The sequence below is a fragment of the Aegilops tauschii genome, chromosome 7, assembly GCF_002575655.3.
Source record: "Aegilops tauschii subsp. strangulata cultivar AL8/78 chromosome 7, Aet v6.0, whole genome shotgun sequence".
In the NCBI taxonomy this organism is placed as follows: domain Eukaryota; kingdom Viridiplantae; phylum Streptophyta; class Magnoliopsida; order Poales; family Poaceae; genus Aegilops; species Aegilops tauschii.
Window position 1 is genome coordinate 45,583,400 of NC_053041.3, and position 17,370 is coordinate 45,600,769.

Here is a 17,370-nt window from a genome sequence, read left to right on the forward strand (position 1 = left end):
CGAGTCTTCCCTGCCTCCGTGTCGTTCCCTTCCTAGGCCTCGCCATCGTCCACCGCCCTGGTGCTCTCGGCGCGACCTGGTCAACGTGGTCAACGACCGACATGCATCTGAAGTGGACTGTACGTGGAGAGGCCGACAGCTGGGTCCACGGCCGCACGCAAGGAAATGCCTCCTTATTAGGCGCAAAATAATGATTCCTCCACCTGACATCAGGGACCCACCGAAAGGGCCTCTGTATTTCCCGAAAAAACGTTACTGCCGCTGACAACTCGGACCCACCAGCTATATCTTCGCACGCAAGGAAATGCCTCCTTATTACGCACAAAACAAATGAATACTCCCCCTGTTAGCTGGGACCCAGTATAGTGGCAGGCTGACTTGTGGGCCTACTAAGTTGACGGGGACGGAGGGCTTTGTCAACTTAGTCAATATGCATGATTCTAGCTCCAGTGACCGTACGATGTCCATCCAACGGCCGTAGTGCTTCTTCAACCTCTGGTCTTCTTGCTCCAGCCGCCCAAACCAGCGCCGGTCGTGCCTCGTGCTCCTGCCTCCCATGGCCAGCTGCGATGCGGCGGAGGCCTCACCGCCCCCTACCACTCCCACCGCTGGCCAGGCCATCCCTCTACTCACCCACACCCCCTATTATTCTGCGGCGACGGCAGCCTCACACCGCAGCGAACCAGTGAACCCTCGTACTCCTCTACGCGTGGGCATCCACTGCCGTGTCTTCCCCTTCCTAGGCCTCGCCGTCGTCCACTGCCCTGGTGCTCTCGGCGCGGCGTGGTCAACGTGGTCAAGGAACGGCTTCCATCGGACGTGGACTGGACGTGGAGAGGCTGACAACTGGGTCCACGGCCGCAGCAAGGAAGTGCCTCCTTATTACGTGCAAAATAATTATTCCTCCACCTGACAGCGGGGACCCACCGGACGGGCCATCGTATTTGGCGAAAAAACGTTTGCCCCTGACTGCTGGGACCCATCAGCTACATCTTCGCACGCAAGGAAGTGCGTCCGGGCAAAAAAAACGATTCGCCCCCCTGACTGCTGGGACCCACCAGCTACATCTTCGCAGGCAAGGAAGTGCCTGACAGTCGGGACCCACCTGGTCGAAGCGTACGTAGTGTTGTCATTCTGGTCGCGAACATGTACGTACATATATACTGGTGGATGTAGAGGCGCGCACGTGTCGTAGTAGAGGCGCGTACGTGTCGTAGTAGAGGCGCACACGTAGCATGTACACGTACGTACATCGGCCAGGGTGCAAGAAAGAAAATACGGCCACGTATGTGTACATACGGGCGGGGTCTCGAACGCCTACTCGCGCATACGTACGGCCAGGGCTCGTGTACATGGCTGGGTCGGAACGGAGAAACAGCGTCGTCGTCGTGTTCATGGGGGGGCAACGGAATGCGTCGTGTTCATGGGGAGGCAACGGAATGCGTCGTGTTCATCGGGAGGCAACGGAACGCGTGGGAGCCAACTGGCTGGGTCGGAACGGAATGCGTGGTCATGTTCATCGGGAGGGCTTGGACGGAACAGGCGATGGAAACGAGGCCTGGCGTACCGCACAACGGAGGAAACGGACCTCCTATGTTCGGAACGGGGTCCTGTTGATCGGGAGGGGTGTGGCGTACCGCAAAATGGAGGAAACGGACCTCCTACGGTCGAAACAGGGGTCCTGTTGATCGGGAGGGGTGTGGCGTACCGCAAAACGGACGAAACGGACCTCCTACGGTCGAAACGGGGGTCCTGTTGATCGGGAGGGGTGTGGCGTACCGCAAAACGGGACTCCACGGGATACTGTTCATCTCCACCGTCGACCTCCTCCAGCCTCCACGGGCTACCGTCTACCTCCTCCAGCCTCCACGGGCTCCTGTTCATGCAGCCTCCACCGCGCGCTACTCCACCGGCTACTGTTCAACCACCCCTTCACGGGCACCCCTCCACCGTCTACTGTTCATCCAGCCCTCCACACGATGGGGTCCTGTTCAACCACCCCTCCACGGGCACCCATCCACCGTATAATGTTCATCCAGCCCTCCACCACACCACGGGGTCCTGTTCATCCAGAGGCAACGCCACCGCTCACTGTTCATCCAACCCCCCCCCCCCGCAACGCTCACTTTTCATCCCAGAGGCAGCATCGATCGGCTTCAGTTAGCAGCAGTAGTGAAGGAATCGCTCGATCGGGTTCAGTTAACAGCCATCGATCGATCGCTCGGGTTCAGTTAGAGCCCAACGCCTCGCTCGGGTTCAGTTAGAGCCAACGCCTCGCACACACGCGCGTACGTGTACGAGAGAAACGCGCATCGCTCGGCCCCCGACCTCCCACGGTAACCGGGAACTCCCCAAAATTTTCCTCGCCCTCGCTTCTACCACGGTTTTTTCCCTCATGGACGGCCCAAAGAATGTCATGCAGCTGCGTCTCCGGCCCGCCTAGGACGAGAAGCCCATTTTCTGTCATGATTTTTTGTCATAGAAGTAGGAGCCCACCACATCTATGATGATACCGGGTTTTGTCACAATTATCGTCATAGAAGTGTCATATGTATGACAGAAAAAAATTTCGTTCGGCCTAAAATGTCACGGATGTGTCTTTTTTTTGTAGTGTAGGTGAGCAACCTATATGATGCAACAACAACAAGCACACGAGCAAGCAAGGGATATATCACAAATAAGCTTGCACAAGTAAAGGCACGAAATAACCAAGAGTGAAGCTGGTGAAGACGAGGATGTGTTACCGAAGTTCCTTCCCTTTGAGGGGAAGTACGTCTTCGTTGGAGCGGTGTGGAGGCACAATGCTCCCCAAGAAGCCACTAGGGCCACCGTATTCTCCTCACGCCCTCACACAATGCGAGATGCCCGTGATTCCACTATTGGTGCCCTTGGAGGCGGCGACCGAACCTTTACAAACAAGGTTGGGGCAATCTCCACAACTTAATTGGAGGCTCCCAATGATACCATGAGGCTTCACCACAATGGACTATGGCTCCGCGGTGACCTCAACCGTCTAGGGTGCTCAAACACCCAAGAGTAACAAGATCCGCTAGGGATTAGTGGGCGGAATCAAATTTCTCTTGGTGGAAGCGTAGATCGGGGCCTTCTCAACCAATCCCGAGCAAATCAACAAGTTTGATTGGCTAGGGAGAGAGATCGGGCGAAAATGGAGCTTGGAGCAACAATGGAGCTTTTGGGGGAAGAGATGGGTCAACTTTAGAGAAGAAGACCCCTTTTATAGAGGGGGGAACAATCCAACCGTTACCCCCCTAAACAGCCCCGCAGAGGGCGGTACTACCGCAGATTTGGGCGGTACTACCGCTGTGGCCAGCGGTACTACCGCCCCCCCCTCGCGGTACTGCCGTGCAGTCTGGGAGGGCTGGCGAGAGAGCAGGAGTTGGACCCAATGTGGTACTGCCGCGGCGGTAGGGCGGTACTACCGCTCATGAGCGGCACTACCGCTCTACTGCCGCTGCTTAGTGCCGCACAATCTGACACGAGAAGCGACCCCCTCGAGTCGACGCGGTAGGAGCCTGGTACCGCAGCGGTACTACGGCTGAGGACCCACCGGCGGTACTACCGCTGCCGTGCGGTACTACCGCCTGTGACTCCTAAGCGGTACTACCGCTGGGCACCGCGGTACTACCGCTGGGACCAAACGATGCACAAAGGAAGGGGAATGAGCTCTCCATTGAAGCGGAAAGGCTCAGAGGGTGTGAAAAGGATGTGTACGTGTTGATTCCATCCTAGCCTTACAAAAGCGGACCCCCTCTTGATAGTACGATGACTCCTACGGAACTAGTTCACCAAAATAGAAACGAAAGAGCTACACCGTCTTGAATAACACTCCGAGGGGAAAGAAATCGTCTCGTGCCAAAGGATGAATCTCTGAAATGCTCAAAGCACACGATTAGTCCGCAAACATGTTGTCATCAATCACCAAAACTACATCTAGAGAGATATGCCTTAACAAACACCAATGCTGGATCGTTCGTCATCATTTCCACACCAACTAGTGATCTCTCTAGGTACTGTAATTTCTGGCACTGTAATTTCTTTAGGGTTCATATTGCCGCTTAACTTAAACATCAAAGCTCGGAATTTCATCCGAGATTTACATCTAACACATAGTAAGGGGAGCTCCCAACCAAATCTTACGTAGTTCTTCACCGACCCCTACGTTAGCTAACTTATTATGAGTGGCAACATTAGCTGAACGACGGACCCATGAAACTTTAAAACCAGAAAACAAACCATAAAACGTAGTTCTTGATTTACTGCACACAAGGTCCTGCAGCGGACATGTTCTTCAGTGGTTGATTTAGCATTTGCACCACTCATTGAGAATCTAGCTCCACATATACCTTGACTGCATTGATCTCACGCGCCACTTGGAGCGCCCGCTTGCAGGCCAAAATCTCTACCACCTGCGGATCTACAATGCCTGGAAAATGATGGCTAACTCCGCCCCTATACGCACCACAATGATCCCTAAGAACAACACCTCCTGTGCCCTTCTCATCGAATTTTGACACTGCCCCATCCGACTTGATTTGGCCCCTAGAAACCCACACCGGCCAACACAAGAGCCCCACCAAAGATTGACCCGATACGACTGCCAACCAACAGTGAGGAAAAAAACTACTGTAAAAGGGTTCAAACTTGTTTTTTTTTTTTCCAACGGCTTGGATCATCTTCACGCCAGATCGGATGACTAGAATAGGTAATTGGACGGTCGGAATTCCCAAATCGCTGAAGGAGGCACAGTTCCAGCCCTTCTCTAACTATGTGGGATATGCCATGTTCCTTTTTTTTAGTTTGATCTGAATTTTGTTTTTATCAGAATGCATGGTTGGTTGGACCGGAAATGGACCTTAATGGGCCGCAAGGCCGTGAGCTGCGTCCACGCAAGCTGCTGCTCCTCTCCAAATTAAAAAAAAAGGAAAAAACAGAGCGAGCTGCCTGCTGCCGCTGCTCTGCTTCGAGCTGAGCTCCGCCCCACTCCCCTTCCCCCACCCAGATCGGAGACCCGCCGGAGTCCACCCCCTCCTCCGCCGCGGCTCCGTCGCGGAGCAGGGCACTAGCTCCTGCATCCTGCTGAAGCCCACCACTCCCAGCTCCTCCGCCTCCCACGCTCGCCGCCGCCGCCATTGCCGTCCCCGCCGCCCCTCCACCGCGGCGCCGTCTCCCCCCACCCTGCATTGGGTCTCCAGGCACGACGCCGCTCTCATCCGGCAATCAGGTGACGAAATCCCGCCGCGAGCTTCCTGGTTCCTGACCGTCCGTGCCCTAAATTTCGCAGGAGGGGATTCGATTCGATGGGTTCGTCGCCCTCCAAGGCCGCCGGCGGCGGCGGCGGCGAGGGCGCCCTGGCCCTGTGCAAGGAGCGGCTGCGGCGCATCAGGCGGGCCATCGAGTCCCGCGACGCGCTCTCGGCGGCGCACCTGTCCTACACCCGCTCCCTGCGCGGCGTGGGCACCGCGCTGCGGCGGCACGCCGAGGCCGCCAACCTGTCGCCCGAGTCGTCGCTCTCCATCTCCGAGGCCGGCAGGTCGCCGTCGCGCTCCTCCATGGCGTCCCCGTCGCCGTCGCGCGCGGCGGAGGCGGACAACACCGCCGGGGGCTCCTCGTCCCCGATGCTGGCGATGCATCGAGGAGGGGATCGCCTGGCTTCCCCGTCGTCGGCGGCGAGGGTCCACTGCATGAAGGCCGGGGGGACTGCTCCTCTGACGTTCACGGTCGATCCGTCCGCCGCTGAGTTTGTGGGGCAGGAGTCCCCCGTCTCCGCCTTCGTGCCGCCGCCGCCGCCGTTGTCCTCGGAGGAAATGAGTGCCTCATGGGATTTCTTTGATGCTCCTGGTGCTGCCAGAGCAAACAATGTGGATGGGCTCACCTTGAACTTCGATAGGCTGAAGGGCTTGAGAGAGTCATGGGAAGCTGAGCCGGTGACATTGAGTGAGGAACCGGCAAACAGGTTCACTAGATTTCATTCAGAATCAGAGATTACCGATGATAACACGGTGCCGAAGCAGGAAAGCAAAGCAGCACAAAGAGGGGTCAGTAAAGCAAGTGGGCTGGTGGCTGCTTCTGATGAAGGGGCTTCTTCTGAGCAGGTTGTGCCAAAGGCGGAGGAAGGGGATTCGAAAAGAGAATCACACACAGAAACAGAGGACCCCTCCGAGTTCATCACTCATCGAGCAAAAGATTTTGTGTCAAGCATGAAGGAAATTGAAACCCGCTTTATACGTGCTGCTGAAGCCGGGAATGAGGTTTCAAGAATGCTTGAGACAAAGAAGATCAGACTTGATATATCTGCTAAAATACCAGGTGATAATCATGAGGGGATACATGGTCCTGTCTTTTTGGGCATCTCTTGGTTATACCAAATTTTGGCTTGACAATGTGAGGCAAGCCCAAAAATTGGTTGCCATTTGGTAGGCTATCAGACCAAGATTGCCTAAAAAGACAAGATGATTTCTTCACTTTCCTATGTGGGTTAAATAGGATTGTTTGATGAATCTTCCTTTCCCATTTATTTCTTAAATTGTAGGTTCTCCAGGCAAACCTACTGCCCGATTCGTATCAGCCCTTCGAGTCTGCTGCAATCGTCAAATTCTTCTCAATCAGGGTAAGTAGGATGTGTAACTGTCATCTTCTCATCATCGCTACAATAATATTTGCCTAAAGATATACTATTTGTTTTGTTTCTGTAGAAACCGCACAGCATGTTTCAAATGTTGTTACTTGGAAACGTTCAGTCTCGTCTCTATCATCGTCATCTAAAAGTCCACTTACGACTTCGATGATTCAAGATGATGTGGATGATAGTAATAATGATTTTATTGAGCAATTTGCTATGGTGTCTGGAAGCCATTCTTCTACATTGGATAGGCTACATGCATGGGAGAGAAAATTATATGATGAAATCAAGGTACATTTACATTATTTAAGGAAGCTTTCTAGTATGATGCGCCAATTATGAATTAGTCACTTCTCTAAAACTAAGGAAGCTTTCTAGTATGATGCGCCAATTAAGGAAGCTGGTGTTTTGTTGTATCACTCTAGTGAAACCTTGTTTTTAATCTTGTAGTTCTCAAGACTAAGTTTAGGAGTCAAGTGCTGTATCTTGAAAGAATGATTGTAAAATGTAGCAGGCATACTATTTTTGTTTGTACTAATTGTAAAATTTGATTTGCTTAATACTAGTTGGAGTGTAGTTTGCATGTTGTATGTCAACTATAAAATAATGTAATAATGGTTGTGAGTTGTGAAATAGAGGCTACCAATTAAATGTGTCTTTTATTGGCATAATGAGTCACTGAAACTGCATTACTTGTTTATTTAGGCAAGTGAAAATGTCAGAAAGGCTTATGACGAGAAATGTAACCTTCTCCGGCACCAATTTACACGAGGTCTAAATGCAGAACTCATTGATAAGACTCGAGCTGTTGTGAAGGATCTGCACTCCAGGGTTTCTGTTGCAATCCAGGCTGTTGATGCAATCTCAAAAAGAATTGAGAAAATAAGGGATGGAGAGCTGCAGCCACAACTTGTTGAGCTCATTCAAGGGTACTACCCAATTAATGCCTTTGTTTTGAGACTTAGTATGTACCCCTCCGTCCCATAACATAAGACGTTTTTGCAAGCTAAAGCTAACATAGCTTGCAAAAACGTCTTATATTGTGCGATGAAGGGAGTACCAAACATTTTTGTTTTACATCAATATTGTTTTTAACTGATTTGTAGATTGTGGTTCCTTTGTTCTGCTTAATATTACCTTGTTGCTTTGTTGTAAGTTATGCAAATGTTTGAACTGTCATGTTATTCCAAATTTAGTTTTGGCAGTACAATACTGAAAATAAGAAGAACATCTTAATTGCTTTGACTACATCATTCACTAGTTATTTTCTAAAGAACCTCTGTTTTGCTGAGCAATCTGATTCTTGACATTTGAACTTTGATCTGGCTAATCAAAATATATTATAGACATATTCATTTGCTATAGTTTTATTCACATTTATTTACCACGTTAACATTGAAAATGAAGTGCACATACATTCCTTTTGCAGATTAATTAGGATGTGGAAAGCAATGCTGGAATGCCACCACAAACAATTCATTACAATATCACTGGCATACCATGTAAAAACTTCAACCTCGGTGCAGCAAGGGGAGCATCACCGCCAGGCGGCAATGCATCTGTGTAATGAGATGGACTGCTTTTCGTCAACCTTCAGGATCTGGGTCACTGCTCAGAAGTCATATGTGCATGCCCTCAACGAATGGCTCCAGAAGTGCATCCTGCAACCACCCCAGGAACGACGCCGTCGGAAGCGGAAGACCTCATTTCCTCCTCGCCAGGCAGTCTCCCCTCCAATATTCATCCTCTGCAGGGACTGGCTTGACATGATGGAGTCGCTCCCCACTGATGAGCTATGCAAGTCCATTAAAGACGTAATGCAGCTCTTGCGTGACTCGTTCGAGCATCAGGCTGATCAAACTAAACTGAGAAGAGAGCCACATTCCAGGAGTGAGTCTCAGGAATGTGTGATGCTGGAAAATAATGAGCAGGAATCAAGCGGCGGGGTAGCACTGGTGGAAGGGTTACAGTCAAAACTGACGGTAGTCCTTGATTGTCTGACGAAGTTTTCTGAGGCTTCACTGAAGCGCCATGAGCAGCTCAAGCTGAATTATGAGGAGGCTCATGACAAGTACAAGACAGTCGAGCCAAGTGCTCATCCAGTTTAACCAGATACCAAATCTGGTGTGTAATTTCCATCCTCTAGTCATTTAGTTGAAGAACTGAGAGTAGTTTGGTTGGCAGTTGATCACTGATTAGACTGTAATGCTATGTTTGGCAAGTATTAATGCTGTCAATTGTGCTTTTTTGTTGGCCTCATTTTAGCTTCATCACCTCTGGTATTTGCCAATGCGTATCAAAGCCTCCTCACCTGGGCAGATCAGGTAATCTATAAGGATGCATCTAGTCTGTAATCAGCAATATATATTAGTCATAATGATGGCTCTGTCATAAGGCCTTTTTAACCTACTCTACACTTTGCGCTTTCATCACCAGGTTTGTCCAGTGCCAAGTTATTATCACCACTCAACTTGGTATTGCCATAACAATATAGTGTAGTATGATGCAATTGTTAATTGCCATTAGAGGTCTAGGTGTCATTTGTCCTGGTCATGTTGGTCATGTCTGGTCCCGGCCACAAGGCTCATACTGGATGATGCTAACACCCCTGAATGACACAGGTTGGGTTATCTGCTGAACAGGAGCTACATTGCGTTTCTTGTACTTGCACTTTTGCAAATATCTGTGGCATTACTCTCCTTCCAGTGCTATTAGTAGATCTAGCACCTTTTTTTTATGGAATGGATTATCTTACAGACAGCTCTAGCTGTGATGTTCACATGATCAGGTATTGCGACCTACGGTACTTGAGACGAATTGTGCGGCCCAAGGCAACCTATCTGATGAATAGGCACGAGTCGTAGATTTTTGAAATTTCTTTTTCTTCCATGGACATGACAATTTCCTTGGTGTGGATATCCCATATTTTACTCTGGTTTCTAATTTTTATAATTTTAGATTTGGTTTTGACCACCAACAGTCTGAAATGTAAAAGCTGTACTGCTGCCATAGAGTTCTTAAATCCCTAATTTGGTGCAGAGACAATTTCATAGTTTTTTTGATCTGTTGCTGTTCAAATCTGAACCTCCACTGTGCTGTCAGGGAGCAAGCCACCAACCATTGCAAGCGGCTTTCTTTGTCATAAAGGTAAAATTTCACTTAATCCCGTTGTTTTCATTACGAAAGTAGTATGTATTTACGCACACGCTTACATCTTGTGTGCTACTTTCCCTGTGCTGTGGAATCTGCTATACAGTTCAAGTCATTTGCTGAATCTAATCATATCCTTCTGCTTATATGTGCAATTTTGCATAGCTTTCATGTTCTGTTTGTTTTTTTCAAAACTAATTCAAATGGTTCTAGCTTCACATTGAGGAACTATGGCTTGGTATTTAATTTCAGAATGCTCTGTATGGGAATAGAACCCTTTTCAGAATCCACTTTCTTGTTGTGTTGTGCTGATTCTGTTTTCCCCCGGATTCATAAAAATGGCGATCCATTATTAGCAAAGTGTTTCATATGAACTATAACCCAATGAACTCCGAATCGATACATTTCTGTTTTGCCTTGATTATGTCATCTCTTTAATAACCTTTTGAGCAAGTGTCCAGCAGCAACGATCTGGTTAGTCTATCTATGGTTCGATTCCACATTTTAGAAGTTGCAGAGGAGATTCCACATTACTTTGCGAGCTCGCTGCGATGCTGCTTGCCGATCTTGTTGTCTTGAAAGGATGCTGGGTCAATGATCAATTCTGTGTATGATTCATCTAGGCTCAAGTTAAGAGTAGAAGAGCAATGCTAGACGTACGGGCGTTGTACGGAGGATTTACAGGCTCGTTGGCTGTGATTGGTTGCAATTTGATTACCTGAAAATCGGGGGGGGGGGGGGGGGGGGGTGTCATCACCAGGCGAGACAGCAGAGACCAGAGAAGCAGAACAGGGCAAGGAACGCACCAGTGGCTGATGACTCTTCGCAGTTGGGCCTAGGTGTGCGTGTGGGCCGTGGGCCTTGTGGGTGTAATAGCGTGTGTGGGTGAGCTGCGGCATATATAAGCCCGAGCCGTGTAGCCGAGAGGCATCGAAAAATTAAGAAATGAAACAGTAGTCTCCATCCTCTGTTTTCCCCTTTCTGCCCCTTCCCCAAGTTTCCTCCCCTTGGTCGCCACCTACCCTCGTCCAAAATCCCTAGGGTTCATCCCCGAAGGCAAGGACATTACAATTGGTATCAAATTTGCCTTGTTCGATCCGCTGACCCCGCTTCCTCGAGATCCGACTGTAACATCGACCGATCGGTTGTGCAGCTGCTTCGGCGGTTGCCTGTAAATCCGAGATCGGCGTTGGTCTGGTTCAGAGAGGGTGACGACGGCTCCGTTCAAGCCAAGCGCGCAGACGAAGCATCTGATCGCAACAATGTCGGCCTTCGAAGAGCGGGTGCTGAAGGAGCTGTTTGCTCTGAAGGGAATTGGCGAGCGCGTGGCATGCATCGACGAGATCAGTGCGCGGCTCGACGATCTGGACGCGAAGTTTGCAGAGCAAGTCCAGCGCCTGGATCAGGTTCAAACCAAGGTAGATCTCTCGGTCACATCAATTGGGGAGATCCATCAGGAGCAAGTCCATGTAGCGCGCGCAATTAAGGAATCGCACAGCACTCAGGATACGAATCTGGATCGATTGGCGCAACCAGGCTATTTTGCAGCGTCTTCGACGGCAGCTCAAGCTGCGGCAGCAGCTTCTTCAGCCGCCCAGGTGCCACCGCCACTTCGTCGACCATTCGACCCGGGCAGAGCACCACCATCACCGCGCCTTCCTGACGAACAGAACTCTAAGCGACCATGGATGCCGAAGATGGAGTTTCCACGCTTCGATGGAGAGGGAGTTCGTATGTGGCTGGACAATTGTGAAGTGTACTTCTAATTGTACCAGATCCCTGATGGCTTTAAACTTATGTCGGCCTCTCTGTACCTGCAAGGTAACGCGACACACTGGTACCAGGCGTCCAAACACACAGATGCCTGCGCAGATTGGCCACGGTTCAGAAAAGCAATACTGCATGAGTTCGACCTCAATGTGCACCGCAACTGTTTGAAGGAACTACTGTTGCTGAAACAGGAAGAGTCTGTGCACCAATACCGCACCATGTTCAATCAGCTTGTGTATCAGGTCGGTTATACGATGCGAGCATCAGTGAAACAATGCTGGTGACTCAATTTGTGTTGGGATTGAAGGAGGAAGTAAGAGCAGCAGTGGAAATTCAGTTACCCCAGTCGGTAGTCCTAGCGGCTGAGTATGCACTGGTACAGGAGGCTGTCCTAGAACGACAGAAAATGCACCACCACAAAGTTCAGAAGCAGTTTGGACAAAGCAAATTTACTGCACCTCGTCAGGAAAATTCCTCTCGGCCTCAATTTGCAGCAGGAGACTTGTGGAGAGCAAAGCAACTCAAGGAGTTCCGTAGGGCAAATGGGCTTTGCTATAGCTATGGTGAAAAATACAGTCAAGGTCATGTATGTGCAAACAAACCACCTTTACAGCTCAAGGCTTTGGAGGCTCAGGAAATTGAAGGGCAGCTTTCAGATGACATTCTAAATGCCATTGCGGCTGAAGAAGCAGTAGAGGAAGTGGCTGCTTATCTGTCAGTTAATGCCATATCAGGGTTTGCAAACACTAAAACTATCAGGCTGAGAGCACTTGTAGAGAACAAAGTCATGTTGTTACTAGTGGACTCCGGGAGCTCTCACACATTCATTGACATTCATTGACAGGCAATTAGCGGACAAACTGAAACACAAAGCCACTATGCTTGGTAAGGCTCTACAAGTCAAAGTGGCAATTGGGGAGTTTGTTTTCCACAAACTACAACCCTATGGACAGCTTTCTCTGGTGAACAGACCCTGCCCCAAATTGGCTTTTAAATACTTTGGGCCTTTCCAAATTTTAGAGAAGTTTGGACCAGCAGCATATAAGTTGGATCTGCCTTCAGATACACAAATCCATCCTGTGTTACACGTTACAACAAGTGCCTGATCATACTCCTGTGTCCTGTGTTCAAAACCTTGCCGAAGCTGCCAAGACTAGACACTGAAGAGCTCACCCCTCGGAAATTCTGGATCGCAGGTTAGTCAAGCGAGGTAATACAGCTCTGCTTCAGGTACTGATTCGGTGGTCAGATTTGCCAGGAGAATTCGCTACTTGGGAAGATTATGAAGCGCTGCAGAAAAGGTTTCCACAGGCAGCTGCTTGGGGACAAGCAGCTTCTCAAGAGGGGAGCACTGTCATCGCCCCTATTTCATCAGGCGAGACAGCAGAGACCAGAGGAGCAGAACAGGGCAAGGAACGCACCAGTGGCTGATGACTCTTCGCAGTTGGGCCTAGGTGTGCGTGTGGGCCGTGGGCCTTGTGGGTGTAATAGCGTGTATGGGTGAGCTGCGGCATATATAAGCCCGAGCCGTGTAGCCGAGAGGCATCGAAAAATTAAGAATTGAAACAGTAGTCTCAGTTCAGAGTTGCCTCAGCGCGCTCGAGTAATAACTGGGAAAATCAAGGCTGGACAGGTCTTCGAGACAACTTCAGGTAAAACTTTGTATGAATATCCTGTACGTGTAGTATTATATTGAGAGTAGAATGTAGACATGGTTCAAAAGGTGCAACAGCCCCCTTCCATCGAAAACCGTCTTTACAACACAGCCACACCCACCTATGCTAGCTCTTGCTGGTCGCTATCTTCTAGGTTCTTCTATCAGTGGCCTGTTCGTGGTAAAAAGAATTGTCAGGTAGGCCATGCTCACAAATACTGAATCATCTTTTCCTGACAAGGGGCGAAGCAACAGATTTGCAAGTTTTACAATATCAAACCATTAACCATCGTAAACTTTATGCTCAACTTGAACAAGAACAGCGAGGAGGTGGTAACTCTGCGTGACACAAGATTTAAGGTCGAAAAAAGGCACAATATTTAGCATATCTGAAACAAAACCTTGTGTGTGCATATTTTTGAACATCTGTACAGACACAAGCGCTCATATACATGTGCATACACTCACCCCTATGAACGCATACACGCACACCCTACCCATATGAGCACCTCCGAAAAACTGAGCCGGCATATCATCTTGAAATGTACGAAGTCACCGTAGGCACCTCGTCGTCGACGAAAACGTCTACTCCCACTGAATGCGCATCGTCGAAAATCCTAAAATAAATTCAGGAATAAATGCGAGCATCAGGATTTAAACCCTGATGGACTGGGGATACCACAGTCCCTCTAACCATGCAACCACATGTTGGTTCGCGTGTGTGTGCATATTAGTGCACATGGGTCTCGTTTGTCCACAGGGGAGAACGCAAAAGGAAAAAAGAGTTGGACGTGAAGTGGGGATTTTTTTTGATCTGCGTGAAGTGGGGATTTAGTCGGATGGGCGTGTCCGAGGCACGTCGCAAAGCCTTTTCAGACCCCGGAAGCCTCTCATCACACTCCCACCCAACAAACCAGACCTCACGCCAACCCGATGCACCTGAAGGGTGGCACACATATATCAGCCAGCGGTACGGTACAATTTTTTTTAGGGAAGCGGTACGGTACAACTGGTCTCTCGCGGTAAGAGGATCTGCAGTCATTCATGCATCTTCAATGCCAATTTTTTTTTTGAAAAGGAGGTTAAGACCCCCGGCCTCTTCATCAATCGATCCATACGGCCATCTTTATTTATTATTCAATATAGGTTTAACAAGAAAATACATCAAGCCACCCGAAGCCACCACTCACACCTACAAAACTTGATAATGTGGAGTGCTCTCACTCCCCATATCTAAAACCGGTGCCGTCACCGATCCATCCACATAACGTATCAGAACCCACAGCCGGTGCAGCAGACCTAAAGCGTACATCATATGCACACGTTTTAGACGCCACCATCATCATCGAACCGCCGAGAGAGATCTGGATCATCCTTGCCAGTCCATCCATCCGTCGATGCCACCATGGCGCCCAACGGCGCCACCGCTCCGCGCTCGTCCGTCCAGACGCGAAGATTCTGGAAGATCTGTCGTGCGTAGCACCTGCCGATTAGGCATGACACAGCGTAGCACCTGTCGGCCAGACATGACTTGACATCTCCACCGAAAGCTCCGTACAAGACGAACCGCTCCACCTCCTGCCTTTGTCTTCCACTCTGCTCCACAAACGATGCTCCCAAGAGAGAAAACGACACTGCAGTACCGCCATCATCCGATCTAGAAGACCAGATCCTAGGGTTTCCCTCGGAGCAGCACGAGTGGGTCGACAGTAGTTACATGACGATGCCTTCATCAGGGTAACGACGCAGAACGCCACCGTCGCCTGCCATCGGCTCGGTTTTCACCGGCAACTATGTCTTCCCAACTCGCAGCCGGAACTAGATGGCGGATCTCGAGATCTGACCATCCAACCTCAGGCCGACCACCCCCGGCGGAGGAGATGGCCACCACCGCCAGCGGCACCGGCCAGATTAGATCTAACCGGAGGCGCCGCCGATCAGTCAACCATGGCCACATCCCCTCCTGAGATCCGCCCTTCCCACGAAGCCGCCGGAGCAGCGTCGAACCGCCGGGAAAGACGAAGACCGAAGGGCAATCTCGCGCTGCCAGTCCCTCCAGACCGCGGGGCCGCAACCTAGATCCCCGTCGTCCCCATCACCGGCGGCGCCCGAGCTTAGCCGGCGCACGTCTATGGGGACGGCGAGGTGGAGGAGAGGGGGGAGGGGGCGGCGGCCGGGGCGCTGGGGTTGGCCCCATGATCGCCCTGGAGGGAGCGATACGAGGGAGCCCTGGGAGGATCAGATCTGAGCGGCCCTCTGATACCATCTTCAATGCCAAAACGGACACCCTAAATATTTGCGGACACGTTCGGATGTGTTGGACACCGCTAGCGGAGCTGGCCATGCCACTTTGTACATCAAATGTCCGTCTTAGGTTCAATCTCCTTCATTTGACATACATATATAGATCAATAACAATTTATATGAAGTACACACATATGTAATTGCAAGCAAAATGCGTCGGAAGTCAAATATTAAATTTGCAAGTTTGGTTGACAGTGCAAAAAACCTTATTTTTTGTCTTCCAGTGTGCCAAATCCTTCACTGTACGGGCTACTCCTCCAAATCGGCTTGCCTTCACTGTACGGCCGACTCCTCCAAAATTGACCGTCAAGCGTTTCAACATCCTAGCATGGTCCAAGTCTGACATTTCCATGGTCAACATCTTGGTGTCCTCCGAGGGGCCACGAGCTCAACCTTCTTCTCTTGGAGTTTGATAAACTTGTTTTGCACCACGATGAACTTGTTAAACCTCTCGGCCTTATGTTTCTCTTTCATGTCATTGCGCTTGATGCATGCCTCCTCCTTCGCCATGATGTCTTCGAACCTCTCTGTCGTCTTGGCTGCCGCACCTTCTCGCTTCTTCTTCTCCTCCTCCCATCCCCCACCCCCCCCCCCCCCCCCCCCCCAGATTCCTATCCATCATACGTTGTTGGTTGAAATTCAGCATGTTCTGGACAAAAATAAAGATTGCTTTCGAACACCACAAGACCTTCCACCGTGGCGACATTATGACCATCATATCAACTTATTGCCAGGTGTGCGTGCAATGTCGGTGAAGCTTTATCTCTACACTCCGCAGTAGAAAGATGAAATAAAAAAAAGTACGAGCAATGCTAGAACAAGGGATCATTCAATACAGTCACAACCTGTTTGCTTCACCTGTGCTATTTTTTTAACACAGTACAACAGCAGACCCTCATATATACGCACATACATTCACCCCAATAAACGCACGCACACACCTTACTCGTATGAGCACCTCCGAGAGACTGAGCCGACACGTCATCTTGAGATTGACAAAGTCATCACAGACGACTTCATAGTCGACGGAACGTCTCCTCCCACTGAACGCACACTGCTGGTAAGACTAAAATAAATCCAGAATATGCGAGAGCACCGATGTCTAGGACTTAAACCCTGGTGGGCCGAGGATATCATTGTCCTCCTAACCATACAATCACATGTTGATTCGCACTTCGCTTGTGCCATTGGTGCGCAAGAAAGATGGCACCTGGCGATGTTGCGCCGACTACAGGCAATTGAATGCACTGATAGTGAAAGACAAATCTCCCATGCCGATTTGTTGGGAATTCCATTTGTTGATGAACTGCTGGACGTATTGGACGGCCCAACGTTCTGTTTCAAGCTAGATTTGCGCTCGGGGTACCATGAGATACGAATTGCTGCAGGAGATGAACCAAAGACAGCATTGCGCACTCACCACAGACACTTCGAATTTAAGGTGATACCATTGGGTCTCATGGCTGCACTATGTGTTATTTTCACCCTTGCTGCGTCGTTGCGTGCTGGTGTCATTATAAAATATTTACCCGCAAAAATGTAATCATTATAAAATATGTTTTTTTACCATATATAATTGATATAATGTAGACATTCTCAGGAATTTTCATGGATCTGCGAAACATAAAGACGTTTGACTCAAGACAAATCTAAAACTTCAAATAATTTGAAACGGTGCAGGTATTATGTGTTTATGATGCAAATATGTGTGATCATAACGCCCAGAAAGACGGAGTAGGAGTAGTAGTACTCATTGGTGTACCCTACGCTCGGCACAAACTTGAAGATTATAAATCACCACATAGTATTGTTACCGAAAGTGAAAAAAAAAAGTGATTTTGGAACAACTGCC

General features: G+C 49.7%; 1 protein-coding gene across 1 annotated transcript; it reads left to right on the plus strand.

The window, feature by feature from the left end:
- Positions 1–4,957: 4,957 nt before the first annotated feature.
- On the plus strand, positions 4,958–8,886 carry LOC109742552 (uncharacterized). Its single transcript, XM_020301650.4, has 6 exons — positions 4,958–5,213; positions 5,303–6,327; positions 6,551–6,628; positions 6,714–6,931; positions 7,346–7,569; positions 8,070–8,886. The coding sequence occupies exons 2-6, from the start codon at positions 5,319–5,321 to the stop codon at positions 8,746–8,748; spliced, it is 2,208 nt and encodes a 735-aa protein (XP_020157239.1). The 5' UTR covers positions 4,958–5,213; positions 5,303–5,318; the 3' UTR covers positions 8,749–8,886.
- Positions 8,887–17,370: the final 8,484 nt, after the last annotated feature.